Source organism: Lissotriton vulgaris, chromosome 8 (genome assembly GCF_964263255.1).
Source record: "Lissotriton vulgaris chromosome 8, aLisVul1.2, whole genome shotgun sequence".
Lineage (NCBI taxonomy): Eukaryota > Metazoa > Chordata > Amphibia > Caudata > Salamandridae > Lissotriton > Lissotriton vulgaris.
This window is the reverse complement of record NC_141696.1, coordinates 286235397-286260573: the sequence shown is the minus strand read 5'-3', so window position 1 is coordinate 286260573 and position 25177 is coordinate 286235397. Positions and strand designations below refer to the sequence as shown.

Here is a 25177-nt window from a genome sequence, read left to right as displayed (position 1 = left end):
TTCCAGTCACTGCAATGCCTTAAGTCTCTATCTCTCCCAGAGAGCCAGAGAGTAGCATTACAAATACCTGACCTTCTCTTATTCCACTCCTAATATTTGAGACTAGTTGTATGCACAATAGTGTTATTTCGGCTTTGGGTGCCCTGTGCAGTACCGCCCTACATGTTCCTTCACCAATTGCCGTAGAACCCAGTGTGAGCAGTCCTGTGCCCTCTGATACTTTAAACCAGTAATTTGTCAGAATATTATTCCAATTAATAGTTATACATAAATATATATTGTTAACTTACGTTTATTGGTTTTCAAACAAGAACAATAACAAGACACAAAACACAAAACTGCATTGCCCAGCCGCTCCAGTCTTTTGCTAACTCCAGTGCATAGTACCCACTGCAGTCTGTTTCACAAGTAGAAACACTTCCTAATGCATGTCTAAGTGTCATTTCTATGCTTGATCACAAAGTATTTCTTTTTTTTGTTAAGTTGTGTTTACAATTAGTATAACAGGGATACTTTAAAAGTTGGAAATCCAGGGGATAAAAATAGTATGTGATTTAGGATTTAAGTAACTGTGACAACCCCATCGAAAAAGACACAATATTTTCAAGAGAATAGTATAAAACAGAAAAAATAGGGAACTGGTTCAATAAGAAAAGATATGGCCCTCCTAGAAACAACCAGGGCACAGTTACTCAGCAAAGTAAAATGTGTAAAAAAAGATTCAATGCACTGCAGAAATAATACAGATTAACATGTTTTGCTGTTCAAAAGTTAATGGGATCCTAGTAATTAGTGAACAAAGTCAAGGGTTGTTACTAAGGTTTTCATTTATGGGAATTAATAAAAAGTTGGGCCCTTCTCTTCATTGGCTCCTCTAGAAGAACACACATGGTATATAGTGTGAAGTAAATACATTTGAGCATTGGGGATTCAGAGTCCATTTAATATCAACTTGAGTGATGCTCACTGTAAATAAAAAATAAGTCTGGAAAGCCGCAGATGTATATTCCCAAAGCAGTGGCCATATCAGTTGGACTCCGTGATGGTGATCTTCGTCACAGCATCACATAGATGCTCAGTCTCTGTGTCATCCCTGCCATTGTCAGAATTTTCTGATGAGATGTAACAGCCAGAGTCCCTGGGGCAATCTTTTAATTCTTCTTTGTTTAATCCCACACCAAGGCTTGGGCCGTGAGATGCCGCCTCCTTGTCATGTTCCTGTTCAGCTGAAAAAAAGACAAAGAAGTCTTGGGATGGGATTGTTTGAAGAAGTTAATACAACAAACTATAGTAAAACATAATTCAGTCTGTTATAGTGGTTTGTATAAATATTGCGAAAAGCACCCAAAAAAGATAATGATAGTATAATTTAACATATTTTAGCCACTGGTAATTACTCAGGAGGCATTCCACCTCATTTTGTATGCTCACTTTGCCACTAATGACAGAGCCAACTATATGCAAATCAGTCTTAACCACAGATCGATGGCATCACCTACACTAGAAAGTAGAAAAGAGAGACATTACAATGCAGAGAGAGGAAAAAAGTGGTGTGCATATATCACAGAAGGCTTTTATCAAAGCTATTGAAAAAATGTTTTTTTTTTTACACAGAGGGGCCTTTTGGAGGTATGGAAATGCTGTATTAAGTGTGAAGCCAATTTTTCCAAAGTGATACATTTATGGAAATAGTCCTGAAGAAAATCTTGCTCACAGCTTATCATATTTTAGTTTTTTATTTAGTAAATACGTTCATTGCAGTTCACAGAAAACTATGACACTTTTGAAAATTATTGATAATACTGCATATGATATAAATATAAATTGTTTTATATGCTTTTACTGTAGTTTCAAATAAAAAAATACATGCATTGATTTTAGAAAACAAATTATCATTATCCATAATTATCAATTATAGTAATCAAACTTCTATTGTACATTACAATATTGCTTAACTGTTCCTGCTAATATATCACAAAATATATGCTGCAGTCCAAAAATAGCATGCACAATCCATACAGGCTATATCTTGCTAGGTTTCTTTACTTTCCTGTGAGAGCAATGCCCATTTTAAATCTCAATGAATTGTTTGCACTTGTCTGGACAGAGAAGTATGTGTGGGGATAAAGCTTGCAATATTTCAAACTCTTTTTTGACACCTTCCTATGTTTATTAGCATTGGGGAGAGCCACCTAACACAGACACTGAGAAGGCCAATTTCATTACAGCTAATATATTTTGCATCCTATGCCCAACTCATTACAAACTATAACATACCCTAAAGAACAAACTGATATATTTTCATGAACTTCCAGTTTTCCTGGAAGCATACCTGGATAGATCTCCCTTTCACTAGGGGAAATGCTTGTTGCACCACCCACTGAGATAGGGAGATGGACGTGTGTCTTTCAATATTATCTGTGACAAGTTAGGCTTATTCAGTCTCAGAATGGTAGGAATTATACAGTTCTGTCAAAGGTACTCTTATCTGCAGGGAGAATGTATATACACTTATACATGTGTGTATGTGTGTGTGTGCGTGTGTGTGTGTGTGTGTGTGTGTAGACCACTCTCTGGGCCCTGGAGACAGTAGTTTCTAATTTACAATACAAACATATTTATAATAGCTCATTAACCTTGTGTATCAGAATGATGGTAATTACCTGGGAAATAGATCCTTCCAGGTCTTGCAACATCCCTTCAGTTCCAGAATCTGTCCTTTAAACCAGGGGGTGCTGCAGGGTTCGGCTCTTAGCCCAACCCTTTTTAATATATATATGCGCCCACTTGCAGACATTGTTCTGAAACATGGAATTCAACTGGTGTCATATGCTGATGACACTCAGCTCGTTGTGATATTGGAACAGAAGGAACCTGAAAGGGCTGCCGATTTTAGAACCTGCCTCATGGACTGGATGAGACTGAGCTGTCTCCAGCTAAATGCAGGGAAGACAGAGGTGATGGTGGTTGGAAAACAGCCCTCTCTCTGGTCACAGCATTGGTGGCCCGAAGCACTGGGAATGAGTCCAGTGCCGAAAGGCAAGGTGAAAAATCTGGGAGTGTGGTTTGACGATGGTCTCTCCTCCTCACAAATAACAGCTGTGGCTGGGGTGTGTTTTGGCATTCTGAGGATGATACGTAAGATCTTAGACTTTTTCCCCCTAAATTCCAAAAGGCTGATTGTACAGGCGTTGGTTACATCTCGCCTTGATTACTGCAACGTCCTGTATATGGGGGTAAAAAATCTGAACATCCTGCAGAAGGTCCGAAATGCCGCACCCCGGCATATCCTGAATGTACCTAGGAGGGCATTGGTGGGAGAAGCCTTAATGGCACTGCATTGGTTTCAAATTCTGGCTAGAGTTACCTTTAAGGCTCTATGCCTGAGTCGCAGGATTCTGGGGCAGAGGGAACCGTGCTTTTTATGGCCTCTTCTGACAGCCCACCAGCCTGCCCGTAATTTGAGGTCATTGGGTAGTGCAAGAGTGATTGTGCCAAGGGTGTGGAATGCGCGGTTGGGCGGAAGATATTTTGGCTTCCTGGCAGCTAAGGCCTGGAATGAGCTTCCAGTGGATCTTAGGACAACTGAGTTGGAGTCTCTGTTTTGTAAGAAATTGAAAACATGGCTCTTCTGTTCTCCCCAAGGAGGTATGTAATGGTAAGGTGTCATCTGGTTGGATGCCCGTGTTTTCGGTGGCAGCTTGGTAGGGTTGTTGGGTTCAGCTATGTCCTAGCGTGTGGACACTCCCGTTGGAGTAACCATTGTGCTTTATAAGCTTACCGATAATACTAATATCAAAATAATCTCAGTAGTAGTTGTAATAAAAAAACAGATGAACATTAGCAATGTCCTAAGAATTTTACATCTCATATCCCTACTTCTCAAAATTAGTCCAGTCCCTACCAAACATCTATGAATATATTTGTATATATCCTTAGCTCCACATAATCTCCATATTATTATGTTGTCAAAGTAGTCATTAATCTCTCCAGTTTAAATATGCTAGATTATGTATCTATGCCCACATACCTCAAAAACTGTTGGTCATCAGTCGATCCGGCTATCCAGTAAGTTACCTCTCAACAATTATAGTTTGTGGGTGTCACATCTCACACATATTGCCCTCTCTTTATACTCTCCCCTCCAATGATTCTCTACAGAGAAAGGAGGAGCTACTTTGTCTGCATCATCTTGTATCATCCCTCCATAACAGTAGACAACAGCTCTGTTACAGGAGTTAAAGATAGCAGGCAAATGTTGCAGAGCCATACAGACCTCTAAGCAATGCTTCTTTTTCTCATTTATTTCTTTAAAAAAATCTGTGCAAGGCAAGATGACCTTGCAACTTTTTTCTTCAACTTTAAGAAAATAATAAAATCTGAAATACAGCATGTGAGGAGGAACCCGCTTTTACCCCACACACTGACCTTGACTGGGTAAGACGCCGAACTTCCCAAGCACACAAAGGGTTAACTCTACCGGACTCCTCTCACATACTGGAAAAGAAGAGACGCGGAGAGGAAGAGGAACGACCCAGAGGGGAGCGGGACCAATCAGCGGAGAACCAGGAGGCGGTAATAGACCTTCAGTGGCAAACGCCAGGAAACATCGAGGAGGAGAACGTGAAGGAGCCAAAGAAAGAGAGCAGCACCACGGACAAAGAGAAGACCATCCCCCCGACAGAGAAGACGACTGACGGACTGGACCCCAGCAGCGGAGAGGATGAAATAGCCGAGCCCGACCTCTGGACTGAGGACTGGTGGACGCCCCTGGAGGACACCTTCACTCCACCATAACTCTGGAGAGTTACGGCTCCTGCGGTACGTGCCTCAGAGACAGGGGTAGGAGGGGAGGGAGGAGTATGAATCTTGCGGGAGGGTGTTTTTTTTGGTTTCTAATGGGTTTGGGTGGGTCTTGTATATGCTTTGAATGAAGAGCCTAATTTTCTTTAAATACTGGCGTGTGTATGCTTTGAATAAAGAGAGTACTTTTCTTTAAGTACTGGCCACACCTTGAGCGCGCCTGTGAGCCTTTTGTCTAAAGAGCCTCATTTTCTTAAACGTTCTTTTTTGTCTCAGCGCTTGCCTGCCCAGCGATACTTTGCAAATAAGAGGAACCCCTAGTACCTCGCACCCACTGGAGAATGCTACTATTTAGAGTTTCCCCAACATAGTTACCTGCTCTTAAGGTGACAGAGGCTCCTGTGAATACCCCTTCCTGAATTCACTTCCCTAAAAAGAACCATGCACTGAGGTGTTACCTTTTTTTCTTTGACCCTGGTGATGGACCTTTTTTCCCTTTCTTTCCATATGTGATCAAAAGACCACCTATACTTAATGCATTCCATCTTTTCTTTCCCCTCAGTACCCGGTGACGTTACTACCTTGGGAGGTTACTGTGTGTGGTGGTTTATAGGGAGGTGGATTCCCCCTTGGGTTACTGTGTGTGGTGGTTTATAGGGAGGTGGATTCCCCCTTTACGAAGAGGTGTGTGTTCTCTTATTGGGAGGTTACTGTGTATTAATGCGTGTGTGGTCCTGCACTAGTATGCAGACGGATATGTACATTTCCCTGGTCCTGCAATAGTAGAGGGTGTTCTTGGTAAGTGGACGGTATATTACAGTGTGTGCAGTAGAGGGTGTATGGTATTCCCTGGTCCTGCCATTTGTTTAAGTTTACGACTTCTATATTACTACTTTATTACTTATATTACTACATTTACTATGTCATTATTAATATTATCATTATTATTACATAGAGAAGGCTGTCTTACTGTTTAATACTTACATTATTACTATTCCATCGTTAATATTATTATTACATAGGGAAGGCTATTTTATTACTTACATTACAATTTTCTCATTATTGCATTGCTTTTACATTATTATTATTATTATTATTATTATTATTATTATTATTATTATTATATAAGGAGAGCCAGAGGATGAAAGATATGACTGAAGATATTAACGATCAGCTCATCTGTAATTTAAAAGGCAAAGACTTTGCACTCAAATTGATGAGGCCGCAGACAACCAAAAATACACCTATCTTATTTGTTATGTTGGGGTTGGTAACGGAAAAAAATTGTTGAGGATTTGTTGTCTGTAAAAAATGAAAGGTGGAACTACAGGTGAAGACATTTGCGGTTGTGGATGATTTTATGGTACAGAATCAAATTAACGGGGAGAGATGTGTTGGAGTTTGTACAGATGGGGGGTCGTTCAATGAGCAGGATGCTACAAATGCTGCCTAATGCTGTTGGAAAATACTGTATAATACACTGAGAAGCATTGGCAGCAGGACATCTAAGTGAGGAACTGCATGATGATCTGAAAATCGTCATCAAAGTGGTAAATGTTATTGAAACAAGATTATGAAAGTGATATGTTTTGCTAAGTTGTGTGATGACATGGGTGCAGAACATTCATGCCTCTTGTTCTACAGCAGTTCTCAGTGGCTGTCTCTCAGTAACTCCCTGCTTAGAGTATATGAGCTGAGGAATGAAATATACTTGTATCTACATGATCATGAACATTGTTTCATTGAAAAATGCATTGACGCGGACCTTCTAATAAAAATGGCTTTTCTTTCTGGTCTTTTTGAAAAACTGAATCCACTGAACAAATCCTTGCAAGGCAATAATACTAACAACTTGCAGCTCTCACCAAAGTTCCAGGCCTGATCAAGAATGTGAGCCTTTGGAAAAACACTGTAAGCAAATGTGACTATAAATGTTTTCCTTCATTGGACCAGTTTCTGCAAGATAGTGAGATGGCATCAAATGAGGAACTGAGGACAGTTTTTGTTCTGTATTTGCCACAGCTGTGTCTTTTCCTTGACGACCATTTCCCAGAGGATAGAGCCAATAAAATGGGTGAGAGACCCTTTCAATGCTGATATACATCTGCATTTGAAGAACGAGGAAGCAGAACAGCTCATTGACCTTTCACGTAACTCAACATTGAAAGTAAGAGACACATCTCGGTCACTGCTTGAGTTTTAGTGTCAAACTGTAGCTGAATATCTAGTGATAAACAAGAGACCCCTGCATGTTTTGATCCTATTGGCTACTTCCTGTGAAGCTGGTTTCTCAGCAGTTGCAGTAATAAAGTAAAAATATGGGCCAAAAATTAAACTTGAAAAAGAAATGTGTGTTGTGATCTCAAAAATACAGGTAAGATTTGATGCGCTACGAAAGGAAAAACAAGCATATACATCCCACTAGGATTTAAAAAATAAATGTAGTCCTTTTTCTACATGTTTTTTCCTGTTAAGTGAAAAACATATTTTCTACAGGCGTTTTTTAACTTTTGTTGTGCATTTTATGTTACATGTGTTAAAAAGGTTGTTAATACATGGAAAACTTTTTGGCCAATACTATTGTATTGTTACTGACTTAATTCAATTTTTGTATTAAAAAACTGTTATATTTTTATTTTGTCACATTTATGATTATGATATCTCAATCAATGGGGATTTGTAGAGCACGACTAACCACCTGTGAGGGTATCCAGGTGCTAGGATCCTTCTGCAATCAGCCAGAAAACCAGGTCTTGAGTCCCTTACTGAATTCCGTGATAGAGGGTGCTGTTCGGAGGTGAAAGGGAAGGGCATTTGAGGACTTGGTAGGTGAAGAAGCGTCCTCCGCTGTAGCTTCTTCGGATGCGGTGAGTGTGGGTGAGGGCGGCGGAGCGCAGGTCTCTGGTGGGTCGGTGGTAGTACAGGCAGTGGCTGATGTATGCTGGTCCCAGGTCCAGCATCTTAAATTGGCATCTTTTCTGGACGTGGAGCCAATAAAGATTCCTACAGTAGGAGACAATGTGGATCGATTTGCGGAGGTTAAGGATGATTCTGACCAAAAAATTCTGATTCATTTGGAGTCTCTTTAAGAGCTGGGTGGTGATTCCTGTATAGAGTGCGTTGCTGTAGCCAAACCGGTTGGTGACTCGAGCTTGGGTGATGGTTTTCCTGGTGTCGACGGGAAGCCAACTGGAGATTCTTTGGAGCATGTACATGATGTGGAAGCAGGCGGAGGAGACTGTGTTGATATGCCATTTCATGTTGAGTTTACTGTCCAGACTGATGCCAAGGCTGCAGGCGTGGTCTGTCGGTATGGATCCGAGTTCGGCAGGCCACTAGGTGTTGTTTCCAAAGATCAGCACTTCAGTCTTGTCCGTGTTCAGCTTGAGGCAGTTGGCCTTCAACCAGTCGGCGACGCATGACATGCAGTTGTGTAAGTTGGTCCTGGTGGTTGTGTGGTCTTCTGAGAGTGATAGGGTAAGTTGGGTGTTGTCTGCGTAGAAAATTATGTTGAGGCCATGGATTCTGATGGTGTCAACCAGTGACCTCATGTAGGTTTTAAAAATGGTAGAGCTGAGGGATGAACCTTCCAGGATGGCTCAGATGATGCTCTTGAGTTCTGACATGAGGGGAGGTAGGCGGATTCTCTGGGTTCATCTTGTGAGAAAGGATACGATTCATTTGAGAATGCCTCCCTGGATCCTCATGGGGCAGATTCTCTTGATGAGGGATATGGCCTCTAACACTGCTCATATGTCGAGGAGGATCAGGGCTGCTGTGTCTCCTCGGTCAAGGAGGGTTCTGATGTCAATGGTGGCAGCGATCAGGGTGGTTTCGGTGCTATGGTTGGCATGGGAGGTATCCTGCAGGTTGTTGTTCTCCAGGTGTTTGGGGAGTTATTGGTTGATGGGCTTCTCAAGGGCTTCAACTGAGAAATGGTGCAGAGTGCGGTAGTCCTTGAGTTTGCGGGGGTCAGCAGAGTTTCTTGAGGAGGAGCCTGACCTTTGCGTGTTTCCAATGATTGGGGAAGGTGCCTGTGATGAAGAATGCGTTGAGGATGGAAGTAAGTTTGCTACTGATTTCCTTTCTCCCTAGGTTGAAGAAGCGGTGGGGGTCCGTGGGTGCTTCGATCATGTTGGCAGTGGTGCTCTGTGTGGTAAGCTGTTCCCATGCTATGAGCAGAGGATAGTGGGTGATATCAATCAGCGTAAGGAGACTGTAGAGGTTGGTGAGTTGGGGTTTGAAGTTGCTGTAGATGCTGGATATCTTGTTGTGGAAGTAGTCCGTCAGGGTGTTGAAGAGTTCCTGGGATGGGGGGTTGTGTTCTCGGTGGCTGCTGGGCAGGAGAACTCTCTGACAATGTTAAAGAGTCCCTTGCTGTGGCTGCATGAGGCTTTGATGCAGTTAGCAAGGGCATGTTTTTTCGTTTTGTTTAGATGTTGAGGGCTGATTTGAAGGTGGCTCGGTCTGTAGGATCTTTGGTAGTGCACCATCGTCTCTCCAGTCATTTGAAGTTGTGTTTCATGATCCTGAGTTCTTGTGAGTACCAGTTGGCTTGTTTTGTAGACCTACTGGTCTAGGAGGGTTTGATGGGGGTGACTCTGTTGGTGCATTTGGTGATCCAGGTGGAGAGATTCTTGGCAGCCTGCTCGATGGTGGCTGTGGGGTTGGGCTGGGTGGTGTTGAAGGCATCTATCCATTTGGTCTCTGTCACTTTGTTCCAGCTACAACGGGAGAAGCTGGCGGTCCTGGAGGTGGTGCACAGTGCTCCTGCGATGGTAAAGCAAATAATGGCTTGCTCGGTCCAGGTGAGTTTGGTGGCATGACTGTACTTGACTATCGCAGGCCGTGAAGATTGGGTGAAGCGTGTGTCCTGTGCTGTGCGTGGGGTCCGTGATAAGCTAAGTGAGGCATATGTTGCCAGTGGTGTGCCAGTTGCATGCGTTCGCCGCTCGGCCACACTGTGGCTTCATTAAGTAGGTCCGGGTATGGGGGCAAGACGTTGGGTGACAGGAGGGGCAAAACAGGTGGGAATGAGCAGTTGGCACAGAGGCTCCAAAAAATGGCATGGTACAGGGAAAAAAAGAGTTTTCTGTAAAAGCACAAATTCAGCTAAACAGTTGCTAATACAATAATACAGATACAGGCAACGGCACAAAACAGGGGAGGAAAAGTTATTCAGGGAATAACACTGTGGCTAAAAATGACTTGCTAAACTCACTGGATACAGTTACATAGATACCGCGCTGTACAGGAAAGGAAAGTTGGTTAGAGCAGAACAAAATGTGGCTAAAATAACTTGCTAAACTCACTGGGAACAGAATACAAGTGCAGGCAGCATTCATATGCTTCATCCCAATTATTTTCAGGGAGAAAAATGGAAGTACTCCCAAGGCCATGCTTACATCACTCCACTTGCCAATAAAAAGTAACATGATGGGGAAGCAATGGCAAATGACCAATAGTCAAGGGAGCCATGGGTCAAAAAAGTTTGGGAACCACTGACCTAATGTATTACATGAGTTGGTTACAGCCAAACTTCATTTGATAAAATCTCCTCTGGTGATTCCTGTACATAATTACTATGAAGCAATGCTTGTTATTATGGTGGTCATAATAAATCAGGTAAACTTCTTGACAATTATCTCAAAATATGAAAAGAGCACGCAAAAGTGAAATCTTTACATTCCAGCTCGGATTCAAATATCTGTAAAGACAGTGATATTCTACATGAATTCACAGCCTTTTAACAATCCCTTTATACCCCAGACCACCACCCTACTGACTATGATATTGATTATTTTCTTCAAATTCTTGACAGATTGTCCACCTCCACACCTGACTTATCCAGTATAAAACAGGATGTTTCCCTTTCTGAATAAACTCATGTCCTTCATCTCTCTTGACTTTCCGGAGGGCTTTAAAAACTTTCCTGTTTTAGCTGCTTTCATGTTTTTAGTTTCCTGTTGTGTTATGTTCTACCTTGTCTCTGCGCCGGGACGCCCCTTGGCTGGGGTATCTGTGCGCATAATAAATCAATATAACATAACATAACATAACATCTTGAAGAAAGACAAGATGGTTTCACTGTAGAATATTACTCTCACTTTGCTCCTATACTATTACCCACATTGTTTTCTTCTTTTTCACCTAACACTACCAAAGGCACCTTTTTGAATTCATTATCTGCCTTATTCCGTAGAAGGTAAAGATCTTACCTCATGTCAAAATGATTGCCCTATATCCTGAATTACTGTGAACTACAAGATCTTTGCTAAACGTCTTGCATAAGATTAGAATCCTTTCTACCTAAATTGATTGGCCCAGAGCAGACTGGTTTTTATTCAGGGGTGTATGGGCTCTGAAAAAACTGGTCTCTTTTTTAATGTCATAACTAAAGCCTGTATCCTTAAATTCCCTCATTATGTTATCCCTATTGAAGCTTAATAAGCCTTTGATAGACTTCACTGGTCTGTCATGCTTAAGGTTTTACAGTGGTATGGATGTGGGCATAAAATTGGGCACATAATTCTTTCGCACACATTCACACTGTACAATTCTCCCACAGCTTCAGTTACAGTTATTGCTTAACTTCTTCATACTTCAAAGAGGCATCCAACAATGTTGTCTCTTCACCTCTATTTTTTATCCTGGTATTCAAACCATTTCTTTTAAATCCTTGCATGCTCAGGCCGGAACCGTTCCATCCTCTGCACACAACCAGGAAATTCCTCTGCATTTTTTTTCAAAGTAATGACGATCGGTGTGCATGGCGCACTGACATCATTACATTGAAAGTGAAATGAGCAAATCAGCTCATTTCACTTTCACTGCCTAAGTGCTTGTGAGGCTATTGCAATCCCCAACTACATAGCCAGACAGGAGAGGTGTCATTGGAAAGGGGAGACTCTCCCAAATGCACCCAAAACTATAGAGACAGTCTTTCTGCCTCGTGGGGGGCAGATGGGGGTTATTTCCCCAGATCTGCCCCTCAGGGGGACTGAATGCCCACTCGGCACCAGGGGCTATTTTTTTTCCTTGTGCATGAATGGGGTCTGCCCTGAAGGGGCATGCCAATGCCCCTACCCCCCCAAACAAATAAGCACAGTTTTTAAACGCCCCTGCGAGACAGATATGGGCAACAGCCAGCGATCTGCCCCGCTGGGGGGGCAGGAATCCCATTAGACTCCAGGGACGGTTTTTACTTTGTGTGGGGGCTGGGCTAGTCGGGCATGTCGTTTCCCCCAGCCCCTCAAAACAAAAATGGGCAGATGGTGGTTATTACACCTGATCGAGCCCTCCCCCCTCCCCCCCCCCCGGGTCAGAGCAGGAAGCCCACTAGGCACCAGTGATTTGTAATGGCTTTGTTTATGGCATGCTAGGAAACGGCCACAAAAGCAAGGGCTGCTCTCCCTTTTTTTATGCATACATTTCAGCCGTTTGGGCAGATCAGTAATATTTTTAGGCTCATCTGCCCCCAAGCAGGAATGAAAACTACTAGATACCAGGGAAAGTTTCCATGTGTGTGAACAGGAGTTTTGCTGACGGTCTGCATGTACTGACCTTTAGCTGGCTGTGTGTGTATAGGCATTTTGCTGGCGGTATGTGTGGGCTTGTGCTTGGCTGACGGTGTGTGTGGACTTGCACTTGGTGGTGGTGTGTGTAGACTGGCACTTGCCTGGCAGTGTGTGTGGACTGGCGCTTCGTTGGAAGTGTGCATGGACTGGCACTTGGCTGGCTGAGTGTGTGGACTGTCGCTTGACTGGCAGTGTATCTTGTGTGGATCCTCATCATTTTTTTTACCCAGAGTCCTCAGCAAACCTCAAATTTAGCTAAAAAGTCATATTTCCTCACATTTCTGTTTGGGAAAGTTGAAGGATCACCACGCCAGCACAATTTCCTACCACCCAGCATTCCCATCAATCTTCTGATAAAAATGATACCTCAATTGTGTGGGTGCCCAAAGCAGAGTCAGACAAAAAAACGTATTTAAAAAAAAACTGCCCCTTATGTACATGCTTTGGTTCTCCCTCAGTTTTTCATTGTATACGCTTTTAGGTTGACTCTGCTTTGGGCACCCACACAAGTGAGGTATCATTTTTATCAGGAGACGGGGGATGCTAGGTGATAGGAGATTTGTGCCAGCATGCTGATCCCACACAGAAATGTGAGAGAAATGTGATTTATTTAGCTAAATGTGAGGTTTGTAGGGGACTCTGGGTAGGAAAACATTGGGGAATCCCCTTAAGCCACATCTCCCTGGACTCCCCCGGGTTTCAAGTATTCAGTATTGTCTGGGATTGGTAGATTTGCCTAGATGGCGGCCGAGCCCGGGACAAAAAACGCAGGTGCCCCGTGCAAAACCAGGTTATTTTGTGATCGATAATTTTGAAGTCCCCACTGTACGTTTTGGGCAAATTACTGTTGCAAGCACTAGGCCTACTACACAAGTGAGTTACTATTTATATCAGGAGACTTGGGGGATTGCAAGGTGGGTGAATGTTTGTGGCTCCCCGCAGATTCCAGAACTTTCCATCACAGAAATGTGAGGAAATGTGTTTTTTCTATAAAGTTTGACATTTGCAAGGGATTTTGGGCAAGAGAACCTTGCGAAAACCTCACAAGTCACCCAATCCTGGATTAATCTGGGTGTGCGGATAACAAAAATGTACAGGTTTGCTAGTCCCCAAAATCCATAGCTAGACTCACTGCAAAATAAGTGTCAGTTTTCATTCGAAAAATGTCCACATTGAATTTTGGGCCATTTTGGGCCATTTCGTGTCCCGGAATTTAGGCCTACCCACACAAGTGAGGTACCATTATCATCAAGAGACTTGGGGGAGAGCTGGGTAGATGGAAGTTTGTGCCACCCTACAGATTCCTGAAATTTTCATCACAGAAATGTGAGGAAAATATGTTTGTTTTGACAAAGTGTGAGGTTTGCAGGGGATTCTGGGTAACTGAACCCCACATGTCACCCCATCCTTGATTCCCCTGGGTGTCTAGTTTAAAAAAACGTACAGGTGTGCTAGGTTTTCCTAGGTGCTGGCTGAGCTAGGGTACAAAATCCACAGCTAGGCACACTGCAAAAAAAGGGCCAGTTTTCACAAGAAAAATGTGATGTGTCCACGTTGCGTTTTGGGCTGTTTCCTGTCACAAGAACTAGATCTACCCACAGAAGTGAGGAACCATTTTTATCGGGGGACTTGGGGGAATGCTGGGTGGGTGGAAGTTTGTGGCTTCCCATAGGCTCTGGCTGGGCCAGGGTCCAAAACCCAGAGCAAGGCACATTACAAAAAATGGGTCAGATTTCACTGGAAAAATTTGATGTGTCCATGTTGCGTTTTGGGCAGTTTCCTATCACAGGCTCTAGGCCTAACTACACAAGTGGGGTACCATTTTTATCAGGAGTCTTAGGAGAACAATGAATAGTAGAACAAGAGTTATTACCAATTGACTTTCTATGCATTTCTGCCTTCCAAATTTAAGAAAGTGTGTAAAAAAGACATCATTTTGAAATGTACCCTCTAATTCACATGCTAGTATGGGTACCCACAAATTCGGAGATGTGCAAGTAACCACTGCTTATAAACTCCATATGTTGTTCCCATTTGAAATACAAAGGTTTCATTGATACCTGTTATTCACTCTTTATATTTTACCTAATCAATTGCTGTATACCGGGTACACAATGCGATAACCTTGCTAAGCATGGGTGCAAAATCCGTTCCGCTCGCGGATTTTGCGGATTTTCGGCAAATTCGCAATCCGCGAACTCCCGCGTATTTGCCGAAAATCCGCGAATCCGTGAGTGGAACGGATTCGGGGGGCAAAAGTTCAAGCTTAAAGCTTGTAACTATTTTAGAATGGCGCCGGCAAGCTGCCAGCGCCATTCTAAAATAGTTACTAAGTTAGCTTCAACAGGAAGCACTAATTGAAGCAGGTGCTCGAGTTTAATTGAATTCGAGCACCTGCTTTATTTTATCTATTAGTGCTTCCTGATGAAGCTAACTTAGTAACTATTTTAGAATGGCGCTGGCAGCTTGCCGGCGCCATTCTAAAATAAGACAGGAGAGGGGCAGAGGGCAGAAGGGCACAACGACGAGTGGGGCAGAGGGCAGAATGGCACAAAAAACTAGTGGGGCAGAGGGCAGAACGGCACAAAAACGAGTGGGGCAGAGGGCAGAATGGCACAAAAACGAGTGGGGCAGAGGGCAGAAGGGCACAACAACGAGCGGTCTCGCAAAAAAAAACACGCAAACACGCAATGCGCCCCGCTAACACGCAAAGCGCCCCGCGAACACGCAAATCGCCCCGCGAACACGCCAAAAAGGAAAAATATGCAAATTCGCACACATTCGTGAATTTTGCGGATCGCAAATCCGCAAATTCGCGAATTGCGAATTCGCAAAATTCGCCCATGCTTAATCATTGCAAGGCGCAGCTCAGTTATTGGCTCTGGGTACCTCGGGTTCTTGGTGAACATACAAATCCTATATATCCCTGCAACCAGAAGGGTCTAGCGGTCTTAATGTATATTGCTTTAAAAAATCTAACGTACTTAGAAGAAGTTACAGGTGAAAACCTTGGCACAAATGGCTGTTTTTTCTATTCAATTTAAATATTGTTTTATTTCAACGATTACATTATATAGAAAAACCTGGAGGGATCTACAAAAATGTCCTCTTTCTGATTGCAAAACTGTGTTTACTTTTCATAAATGTAAATCTTTCTGGGATTCAATATTGGTTTCACACCCATTTTTGCCACTTTTTGGAAGGAGGTTGGAAGCACAGAAAATAAGAAAAAATGTGTATGTCCCAGTGAAATGCCTAAACTGTGTAGAACATTTTGGCTTTCTGACAAAGGTCTGCATGTTCCTGAAAGCTGGGAAGGTGGTAATTTTAGCACTGCAAACTCTTTGTAGATACCGGTTGCAGGGAAAAAAACGGAAATTTTTTTTTGCAGCACTATTTTCCCATGTTTCCCCCAAAAAACTAAGGGCCCGATTCACAGAACTAACTTAAGACAAAATCCTAAACTTACTACTTTTGGTATTCACAGAAGTTAGGATTTTGTCTTAAATTTGTCTTAAAACAGACTTAAGACAGACTTAAGTAAGGATTTTGTTTTAAGACAAAATCTTAACTTCTGTGAATACCAAAAGTAGTAAGTGACGATTTTGTCTTAAGTTAGTTCTGTGAATCGGGCCTTAAATGTTGCTGTTTTTTGGCTAACTTCCTGGTTCCCTTCAGAGGAATCCACAAACCCTGGATACCCTTAGAATCCTTAGGATGTTGGATACCATATGTGGACAAAAAGTTACAGGGGCCTAAATGTGAACTATACCAAATAGCCCGAAAGGCTTATCACAGGGGGGGGGGGTGGTACTGGGTGGAACGCCATGCAGTGTAGGGATTAAAAGTTTGGCAAAATCCATTGATTTCCAGTTTCCAATTTGAGTCCGACCACTTAAAATTAGCTGCGTATGTGGAAGATATTCTCTTTTTTATATCTGATATGAAACTGCTTTACTAGCTCTTTCTCAAGATATATTTCCTTTCTCAAACGTCTAGTTATTAAGGGAGTTTAGATAAAACTGAAATGTTACCCCTGAATAAATACTATCATAAAGAACTATTCAGCTCTTCTGGCTTCACCTGGCTCCCATTAAATTTAAATATATAGGACGTTGGTTTACCAATTCTAAATCTTCTTCTTTTTCTCTTAATCTTACATAGCTTCTTTCTAAATTTGAATCTTTTATTTCCAAAAGGGACACTCTTTTCTAGGTAGGGTCAATTGGATGTCATTAACATGATAAACGCCCCCATTATTCTTTCTATTTGATCTATGATTTCAGTCCTTATCCTTCACACCTACTTTAAGTAAACTGATTCACTTTTATCCAAGGTTTTATGAAAAAAATAAATCTTGTATCTCTCTATTTAAACTCAAATGCCTAAATGTATTGGGGGAGTGAACTTTCTTGACTTCCTTCAATATCATAATGCTTTTTTTCTTCCGCTTCTTTTTGTTATTTAAAAACGCTTCCCCTTTCTCACCACTTTGGTCATCCATAGAAAAATATCTTATTTCTCTTCAGATATTTCATGTCTAATCCTCCCACCCCCCACATTTATCTTCTCCAATTTTTCAACACTTGTTTCAGGTACTCCCATGGTGATCTCATCGCTCTTCATTAAATCATGTGACCTTTTTCTAATTACCCATATGGTGTAATTAGTCAATCTAGCTCAATAATATACAAATCTTCTCAAAGCATAGAAACATAAAGAAATCCAATGGATTAGCGATCTATTTTATGTGATATTCCACCCTCTTTTCCTAAATGCAATACAAATGTAATTGTCCTAACTCCTTTTAACCTAGATTTTATTGAACTTCTTTTTTGACATCTTGGTACATCTACCTGAAACTTCTCCCGAAGATCATTATACACATTTTCGACTACAGACTCTCTTCCTGATATATAAATTGTTAATTTCTTCTCCAACCTTGAAACTTACATCTTCATTAGAATCCTTAGGGGAAGCTGAGGTGGCCAACTTCCCACTGGGACAAAATGTTGCTTAAAAATCACAAAACATCTAGAATGGCTGCTCTTATGCAGACACTATTTTTTGTTTATAATAGACTTTACCATACTCCAAAATCTATGTCTCATTTTGTTATTACAGGTGATTCCAAATGTTGGTTGTGTCCATTTCCAGAAAGTGACCTGCAGTACATGTTATTGTCATGCCCCACTTACATGCATTTTTGGCATAAGGTTTGGAACAAATTAATCACATTCTTTGAGTCTCCATTCTATTTAATTTTGCCTGTCTTTTTTTAGGTAGCCTCCATGACGATTGCCAGTCTGATTTTTCCAATAATAAATAGCCATTTCTTTTCAACAGATTGCCATTCATGAGAAATTTACAGCTAACATCTGTTACAAAGCCTGTACAGTATTCCATCCCCATAAACTGTATAGACATTATGCAGAACATATACTTTTATCTCGTTCGAGGGATTTACCATGGGTACACCTTACTACTTTTTTAAACACTACTAATGTCTGCTCTTACCCCTCTCAACCGTCACCATATCAGACTTTCAAACTTATCTGATTATTATTGAATTCTCTGTTTAACAACATTCCATGTGTACATTTGTATTATTTCTACATATATCTTATCATTTTCTATTGATTATGGTTATTTATGCAATTTTGTTAGTTATGATGATCTTTTTGCAATTTGGTTCAAGTACCCTCATTCCCTTTTTTACCCCTCTCCTCCCTTTACTCCCTTCTTCTCCCTTTTCTTCACTTTCCTTTCCTTTCCCTTCCTTTCCCTTCTATTTCCTAGAAAACCCATAAACACCTTGAAAATAAGCTTATGTTGTACTAATACTTAATTTAGCACTGTATATTGTAATGGTTTTTATGGTTATATGTTCATCATACTTATATATGGTAATGATGTTCCAATATCTTTTTTTATTTCTTAATTGTTATGATGTTCTTTTTCTTCCTCATAAAGATTTTTCAAACACTCTTGCAAATAGTATGCAGTCCATGAATTCAGCTGTGTATTATAACCATACACTTCAAGGAATATTGGAGTAATTGCTTTGCTGTAGTTTTTGTATCTTGCTGACGGCTGCCTAAATAGCTGAATATTCCAGATTAATATTGGTATGGTGCTGGATACAGATTGGTTTGCAATCTACAGAACAATGTCTAGACAGTTCTGAAAACTAAGGAAGTATTCAAAACTGCAGCACAGTCTATAGTAATTTCCCAGAGGTTGTGGCCAGGTAGGCTGAGTTAGCCCCAGTCCTGAAAAGTTCCTGGAAATTATCAATGGAATACTACTATTAACATCCAAACACAGCTAAAAATATGTCTTGCTAAAGAATGATCAGAGGACAGCAGTGCTGGGCCAAAGCTTTTCCAAAAATCCAACACAATAAATATTAGAAAAGTATCTTATCCTACTGGGATCATTTCTAACCCGGTGATGTTAAGCTCCTGTGCCATTCAAGCAAGCATCTCAGACCCTGAGAACTGGAACTACATCCTATGATCCTGGACAGCCATTTAAAAATTATTGTGTCCACCTGGAGCTTTTATGATCATTGTTTATTTCTTTAAGTAGGGCTCCTAGTCAGTGTTCACAAAGCTGTGGCAAATTGCTGTTGTGGCAGAGCATGTGCCATACTGAACTACTAAATTTAAAGATGCTCCTTATGGCAGACATCTTTTCGGTAGTATACCTCCGAAATGGATGACGGGAGAGGCTACGAAGTAAAAAGTTGATTGTGGCATTCCAATGTTTTCATGACAGAACTGTCATCACTTAGACAATGGGATAGACTCCCATTTTCAGGACTCATATGAATATGTGGGAAACATCCGTTACAACGCGGATGTTTCAACGCGGTGCTGTTACGATGCGTCCGTAACAACGCAAGTCGTTACCACGACTTGCGCTGGAGGGCGCTAGAAGATTAAAAATAGTAAATTTACTATTCCAACACCTTCCCTAGTGTCCACGGGGACTGGTGTTAGAATAGTAAATTATACTATTCGATATCCGCGCACCCAACGCAAGTCGTGGTAACGACTTGCGTTGTAAGGGACGCGTTGTAACAGCACGCGTTGTGACGGTACGCGTTGTACCGTCACCAATCCGAATATGTTTCTGCAATGATGGGAGATTCCTCTCAGTGAATGGGGTAGAACTGAAATTGTTTCCTGTTTGGAACCATCTTGCATGCAAAGGCATTCACAGAGAGAATGGTCACCAGTAGGAATGTGGTTGGAGAGGTCTCCCTTAGTTGGACAGCCCCACAATGCCGGGTATGCTCCCAGTGCGTTCTCATTGGCGGAATTGCTGGCAGCCTCCTAGTGGGAAAACATTGGACCACTGCCCTCTAAAACTGTCAGCATCTCAGAGAGTTCAGAGGATGATTTATCCACCAGTTCTTTTAGGCGGTCTACTTACCACCCAATATTACACCAAGTTTTAGTTGAAGACCATTGAGACTTTGCTCAAAATTCACCCAGTTATGTACTCCAGAAGAACTATACTGGGCAATTCCAATACTTGATTTTGATCATTCAATTGTTTGATTCATAGACTATTTATATGAAAAAGGATGTATAAAATCAAGCTAATGTCTACAATTTTTAAACAAAAACAAAAACCACTATATCTAGTGGCTCTACTTTTCTCCTCTGAAACTGTAATTATATTTTTGTGTCACTAATGTTACCAGGTCCTTCTAACAACAGATTGATGGATTGACTGAAGCAAGTTTGGTAATGATTCTGCATCTCTAGTTGAGCTGTGTACATGTAATGGTGTGGGAGAAGAATAAAAGAGGAGAGGTATACAGCTGCCTTTATTGAGTGATTTAAATATGACATCCTTCAATAGCACAATTTAGGAAATATCACATTACAGTAGTTGGAGGCTCTAAAACAGCTATTGAATGTGCATGATCTAAAAAAAATACCATTGGGGATCTGTACCAGAATGTAGACATGTTTCAAATGTGGATACTCACATTCTGAGGCATGTAGGTTCTCAGCAGCAGCCAGCAACCTGGCCCTATCTTCTGGATTTGTTATATTAAGTTCAATCAAATGGCTTTCCTTCATATCCTTCAAGTCGTCCAGTGTCTCATAACCATTTAGCAACAGCGTTGAAATCCAGTCCTATGGAACACAAATAATCGTTTGTCATTCTTGCTGGATTACCTTGCTTTCCACATTATCTGAATGCCATTTGTGGCATTAGTCTTTTAAGTTATCCAATCCAAGACAGACCACCAGCTTACATTATCATTTTTTTATTCATTGTATTGCACATTTTAAGTTCAGTTACATCAAACCTCTGCACATGATAACTCTATAACACAAGGCACAAATAAAAACATATAGTCAAAACATTAAAACAGATGAGCCTTCAAACTACAACATATAGGTGCTTGCTTACTTGAAATCGGTATATACTCCCACAATCAAGGTGCTATAGTGTAGGACCATTTTCCTGCTTACTTTATCATATACTAGAGTTGGGGTGATTATGTAATGAAATACAAAAATGCAGTCAAGTTGTTAGAGCTACCAACAAGTATGAAGATAATCTCTATGGAAATGAATGACAAAGACATTTGTTATCATAAAATGTTCTTAAACATAGTTTCTACTGACCCAGAAGATGCCGAGTCAGAATGCAGAGAATAAACACTTTTGTTTGCTCAGGAAACCATTTGACTTTCCAGCAGCGGTGCCTTAAAAAGGTGAATGATTGTAACAACTCAAGTTCACAAGGCCAAATTGACATGTTTACCTCTTGCTGCAAGGTTTTTTGACAACCTAACACCACCCCTAATGTTGATTCTGGGGATGATTAGTGTAGTCTAGTGACAGTGGCGCTTCTCTTAATTCTCGGTGTATCTATACTTCAATATTAGTATGTTATGGTGCTTAGGGAGGGGGTTATCATCCACAACCCCATCAATCAGATCTCCGCAAGAATTCCTATAAACTTGTGACAATATCCTAGCACACATAAACTTCTTTCGTCATGTTTATAACATATATATACAAAAGACAGCAGTAATCTTTCTCCGCATTCTTTTTTCTTTTCTTTATTCCAGTTGTTGTTGCCAACACGTGTTTCGTCGCTACTTGGGTTGGTCACCTCCGACTTTGTCAGGGCTGCAAAACATATATACAATGTGATGTAACAACATCACACATATGTTTTCTTCAAATTATATGCTTTTGCGTATATAGACCCACAGTCCCCATATTAGGAAAGGATAAGCACCCGAATTTCGTGAGTTCTTGAATCAGATGTATAACGCATGTCGATTATAAAGCAATTCATCATGCTACATTTTGGGCACAGTCATGCAGTAGTATTCAGGGTTGTGTGAAGCACACATAATTGGAGTTATGTCCAAAGTGTCTGGTGTCTATACTATTTATAATATGTATAGTGTACACAGTATATACCCCCAATTGTGGCATATCTGCGTAACCGGAATATAGAGCATCTGGCCTACTCTATATGCAAGATTGTGCCCAAAATGTAAATAATATAGGAAGGTGGAATCTTACTGCATGGTTGCCCCCATTTCTTTCCTGGTGTTTTGATGGTTTATGAATTAGTTCGGCTGGGATCCTCCTAACCTGGACCCCAGCCTAGCTGCTTCCTCTCTAAGTTGATTGCATGTACATTAGGTACACTCCAGATTGGCTACTGGGTTACCCTTGTGAGTCCCTAGTATATGGTGCCTTAGGTACGAAGGGCATAGGTACCCCAGAGGCCTACCAGGGGCTGAAGCATGTACTGTGCCACGCCTGGGAAGCCTTTCAAAATGGCACCACAGGTCTGCTACTGCAGCCTGGTTAAGGTGGTGCATGCACCCCTTACTGAGATATAGGTTAACTATATCTACCTTATATCACTGACACATATAAACCTATAAGTCACCCCTATGGCAGGCCTTGACAATCCTGAAGGCAGAGTGCTTTTTTGTGTGAGAGGGTGCCCATGCATAAGCAGGACCCCTCTGCAGCTTTCAGAATCACTTCTCTGTAGCTGTTCTGTGATGCAGCCAGACCATATACTCTTAAGTGCATCATAACCTCGCAGTTAATGCTATCTTTGGAGGTAGAATTTCACCCTTCTAGAGGGAGAAGACATGTTCACACTTACCTAACCGGTAATAGTTTAAAAGAGCCCCAGCATTACAAATGGATGCTGCGCCCAGAGACACAAGTCTGGCCTCCTGCTGCTGGACGAAACTCCGGCAGGGGAGGCCTGGACAAAAAGTTTACTGTCACAGGGAGGTGTAACCACCTCCCCAGACAGGCTTTAGTGTATTGGGGCTGGGTGGGTGCATTCAGAGAATGCTTTTCAGACAGTGCTGGGGGGTACACTTGGTGTTCCTGTGCACACCCCATTTCAAATCGGTTGCAGGGGCACTCAGACCCCGCTCTGGCGTGAAACTGGACAAAGGGAAAGGGTGCAACCACCCCCACCCTGAGTCCTCCCATAGGTGGGACCCTAGAGTAAGTCCAACCCCTAAACGTAGTATAAGTATAGGAACCCGTTCCTTAGGACTTTAGATTACCCTAGACGAAACTCTGCAACATATATCCTGGACCTTCGACATTCTATTTTGACTAGAAGATAGAAGAATCTCCCTTTGGATCAAGGAGTGACTCCCCTGTTCAAACAGGCACCAAAGAAGCATCTTGCCAGTCTGCATTTCCGAGGCTCCCGCCGTATTCCGAAGGATTTGCGACACAGGTCCCAGACTTCCAGACATCTCTGAGGTCGACACGAGATCACAGCAAAGCTGAGACCCGCAGCCATCATGAGAGATGTGGAACCAGAACCCCTGGACACCGTGCACATGTGCTAGTGCATTGACTTCCCGAGCGTTCCGGAAGTTGTGCTTTGGGCTACTTGTAGTCCAAGCCTGAGCACCAGTTGCACTGAAGATTGTGGGCCTACACTCCACGAGTGTTCCGTGGGCCCGCTTCTAGCATTCCCGCTCAAGGCTTCTTTTCGATCCCTGGTCTGTCGACTGGTGGGTCCCCACGGAAGTAACTCTTCTATTTCTTGGGCTTTCCTGGTTGCTCCAGATGTGCCCAGACTCCCCTCCAAAGGGTGAGTCCCTCAGACCTTGCTGGTCCGCACCGAAACCCATCTTTACTTTCTGCGTGGGTTGCTGTTGCCAAGGTTTGTTGGGTCCAATCCAGATACCGGCACTGCAGCACTTGACATCCTTCGTGGGACAGCTCGAATCCAGCTCCTGGTCATCGTTGACACCTCCTGGTCCTCGTGGCTGAAGAGTCAAGCTTCACCTTCTTCACCTGAAATCACCCAACATTTGTTGGCATCTTCGCCTCGCCTTCCTGGTCACTGGCTAGTGACCTAGACTCTGTCCCCTCTGCTTACAGGTTCTTCAGATCTTCGATCCATCCTTGGATCCACCTGGACACTTTCCACTGCAGCACTTCTTCGCAGCTCGCCATAGGAAACAACAACGAAACCTGACACGAAAAGACACCAATGCAACCGGCTTCCCTGGGTGAGGTAACACGAGTACTCCGGTGCTCCCGTGGGTCTTGTCTCTCAAACTGTCTAGTTCTAAAGGGGATTGTTCCTAGTCCACTCCTAAGTGTCCCTAATCTGTAATTTTCCAACCGCGACTTTCCTCTATAGAAGCTAAGGGTGATGCACAGCTGTGTTTAGACACTGCACGCGTCCCCCGTGGGTACCCTGTGTCACTACCTTGGGTGGCTCCTGGTGGCCCCAGCGGTTCTAAAGACTCTAGGCCTTGTATCTATGTCAGTCCTGGTTCTTATACCACTTTCTTAGTATATGGTTTGTGAGGCCCCTAGGGCTAAACGTATACTGTGCTAATTTACTGTGTGCTAAATAAGTTTATGTTATGTACTTTTTCCCCTAGCCTCATAAAGAGACTAGAGGAGTGTGTTTAGAATAAATACATATATTATATATATATATATATATATATATATATATATATATATATATATATATATATATATATATATATATATATGGTGTGGTTCTCCTTTCATTTGGTCATTCACGAGATTATAGACTGGTAAAACAAGCTGCTTTACATTCCTTCAAGACTTAGCCTGAAGGCTGCTCTCCACAGCTACCACTAGGATAGCTTTCTATAAGGTTGTCTTTAACCTACCATCAATAAGTGGTCGTTTGGACTGTTGCAAGGTGCCCACTAGAATAGTGGACAGCAAATGCCAGGCCAACTTCTCACAAATAACTCCAATAGGACAATAAGTCTGTAAATAACATTTAAAATACAGTATCTTTGCACCACTATTGAAGCACATGTATGGGTGGTGGCTGTTGGAATCGTGATTACTTTTAAACCTGCTTGAATAAAGAAGGTAGTACAGAACACACGTTTTTAATGCAGGAAGCATCAGGCACGCCACAATATTAACTTTTCTTTTGATAAAGAATGGCACAAAAATCAGTTAAGAAGTGTCTGTGAGCCCCGGATATTCTAAAAGAAGCATTAGCCACAAACAGCACCATATCTAATTTAGGATTAACTGGAAAAAGTAATTATTGGCAGTCACATACAATGTCATTGACCAAGGGGAACGCAGTAAGTGAGGATCAAACTATTGCATAAGGTTTCCCGACTATGTTCTAAGACTGTTGCTTTCCTAGGAAGACTCAATGGATGGATCAGTTTCATTCCTTGGCACTAGCCCAAGCCAATCATTACAGTGAGTTGCATATTAGAAAGTGAGATGGTAGCCACATGCCGT

The 25177-nt window shown here is 42.0% G+C and overlaps 1 protein-coding gene across 3 annotated transcripts in view; it reads right to left on the bottom strand.

The window, feature by feature from the left end:
• Nucleotides 1-274: 274 nt before the first annotated feature.
• Nucleotides 275-25177, bottom strand: part of SAMSN1 (SAM domain, SH3 domain and nuclear localization signals 1) — a 523635-nt gene continuing 498732 nt past the window's right edge. For all 3 annotated transcript variants that reach the window (XM_086934054.1, XM_086934053.1, XM_086934055.1), the window contains 2 exons: nucleotides 20386-20536; nucleotides 275-1226 (listed from right to left, as the gene is read on the bottom strand). In XM_086934054.1, the coding sequence (XP_086790180.1) occupies nucleotides 1027-1226; nucleotides 20386-20536 (351 nt within the window). In that variant the 3' untranslated portion in view covers nucleotides 275-1026. The remainder of the gene's footprint in view (nucleotides 1227-20385; nucleotides 20537-25177) is intronic.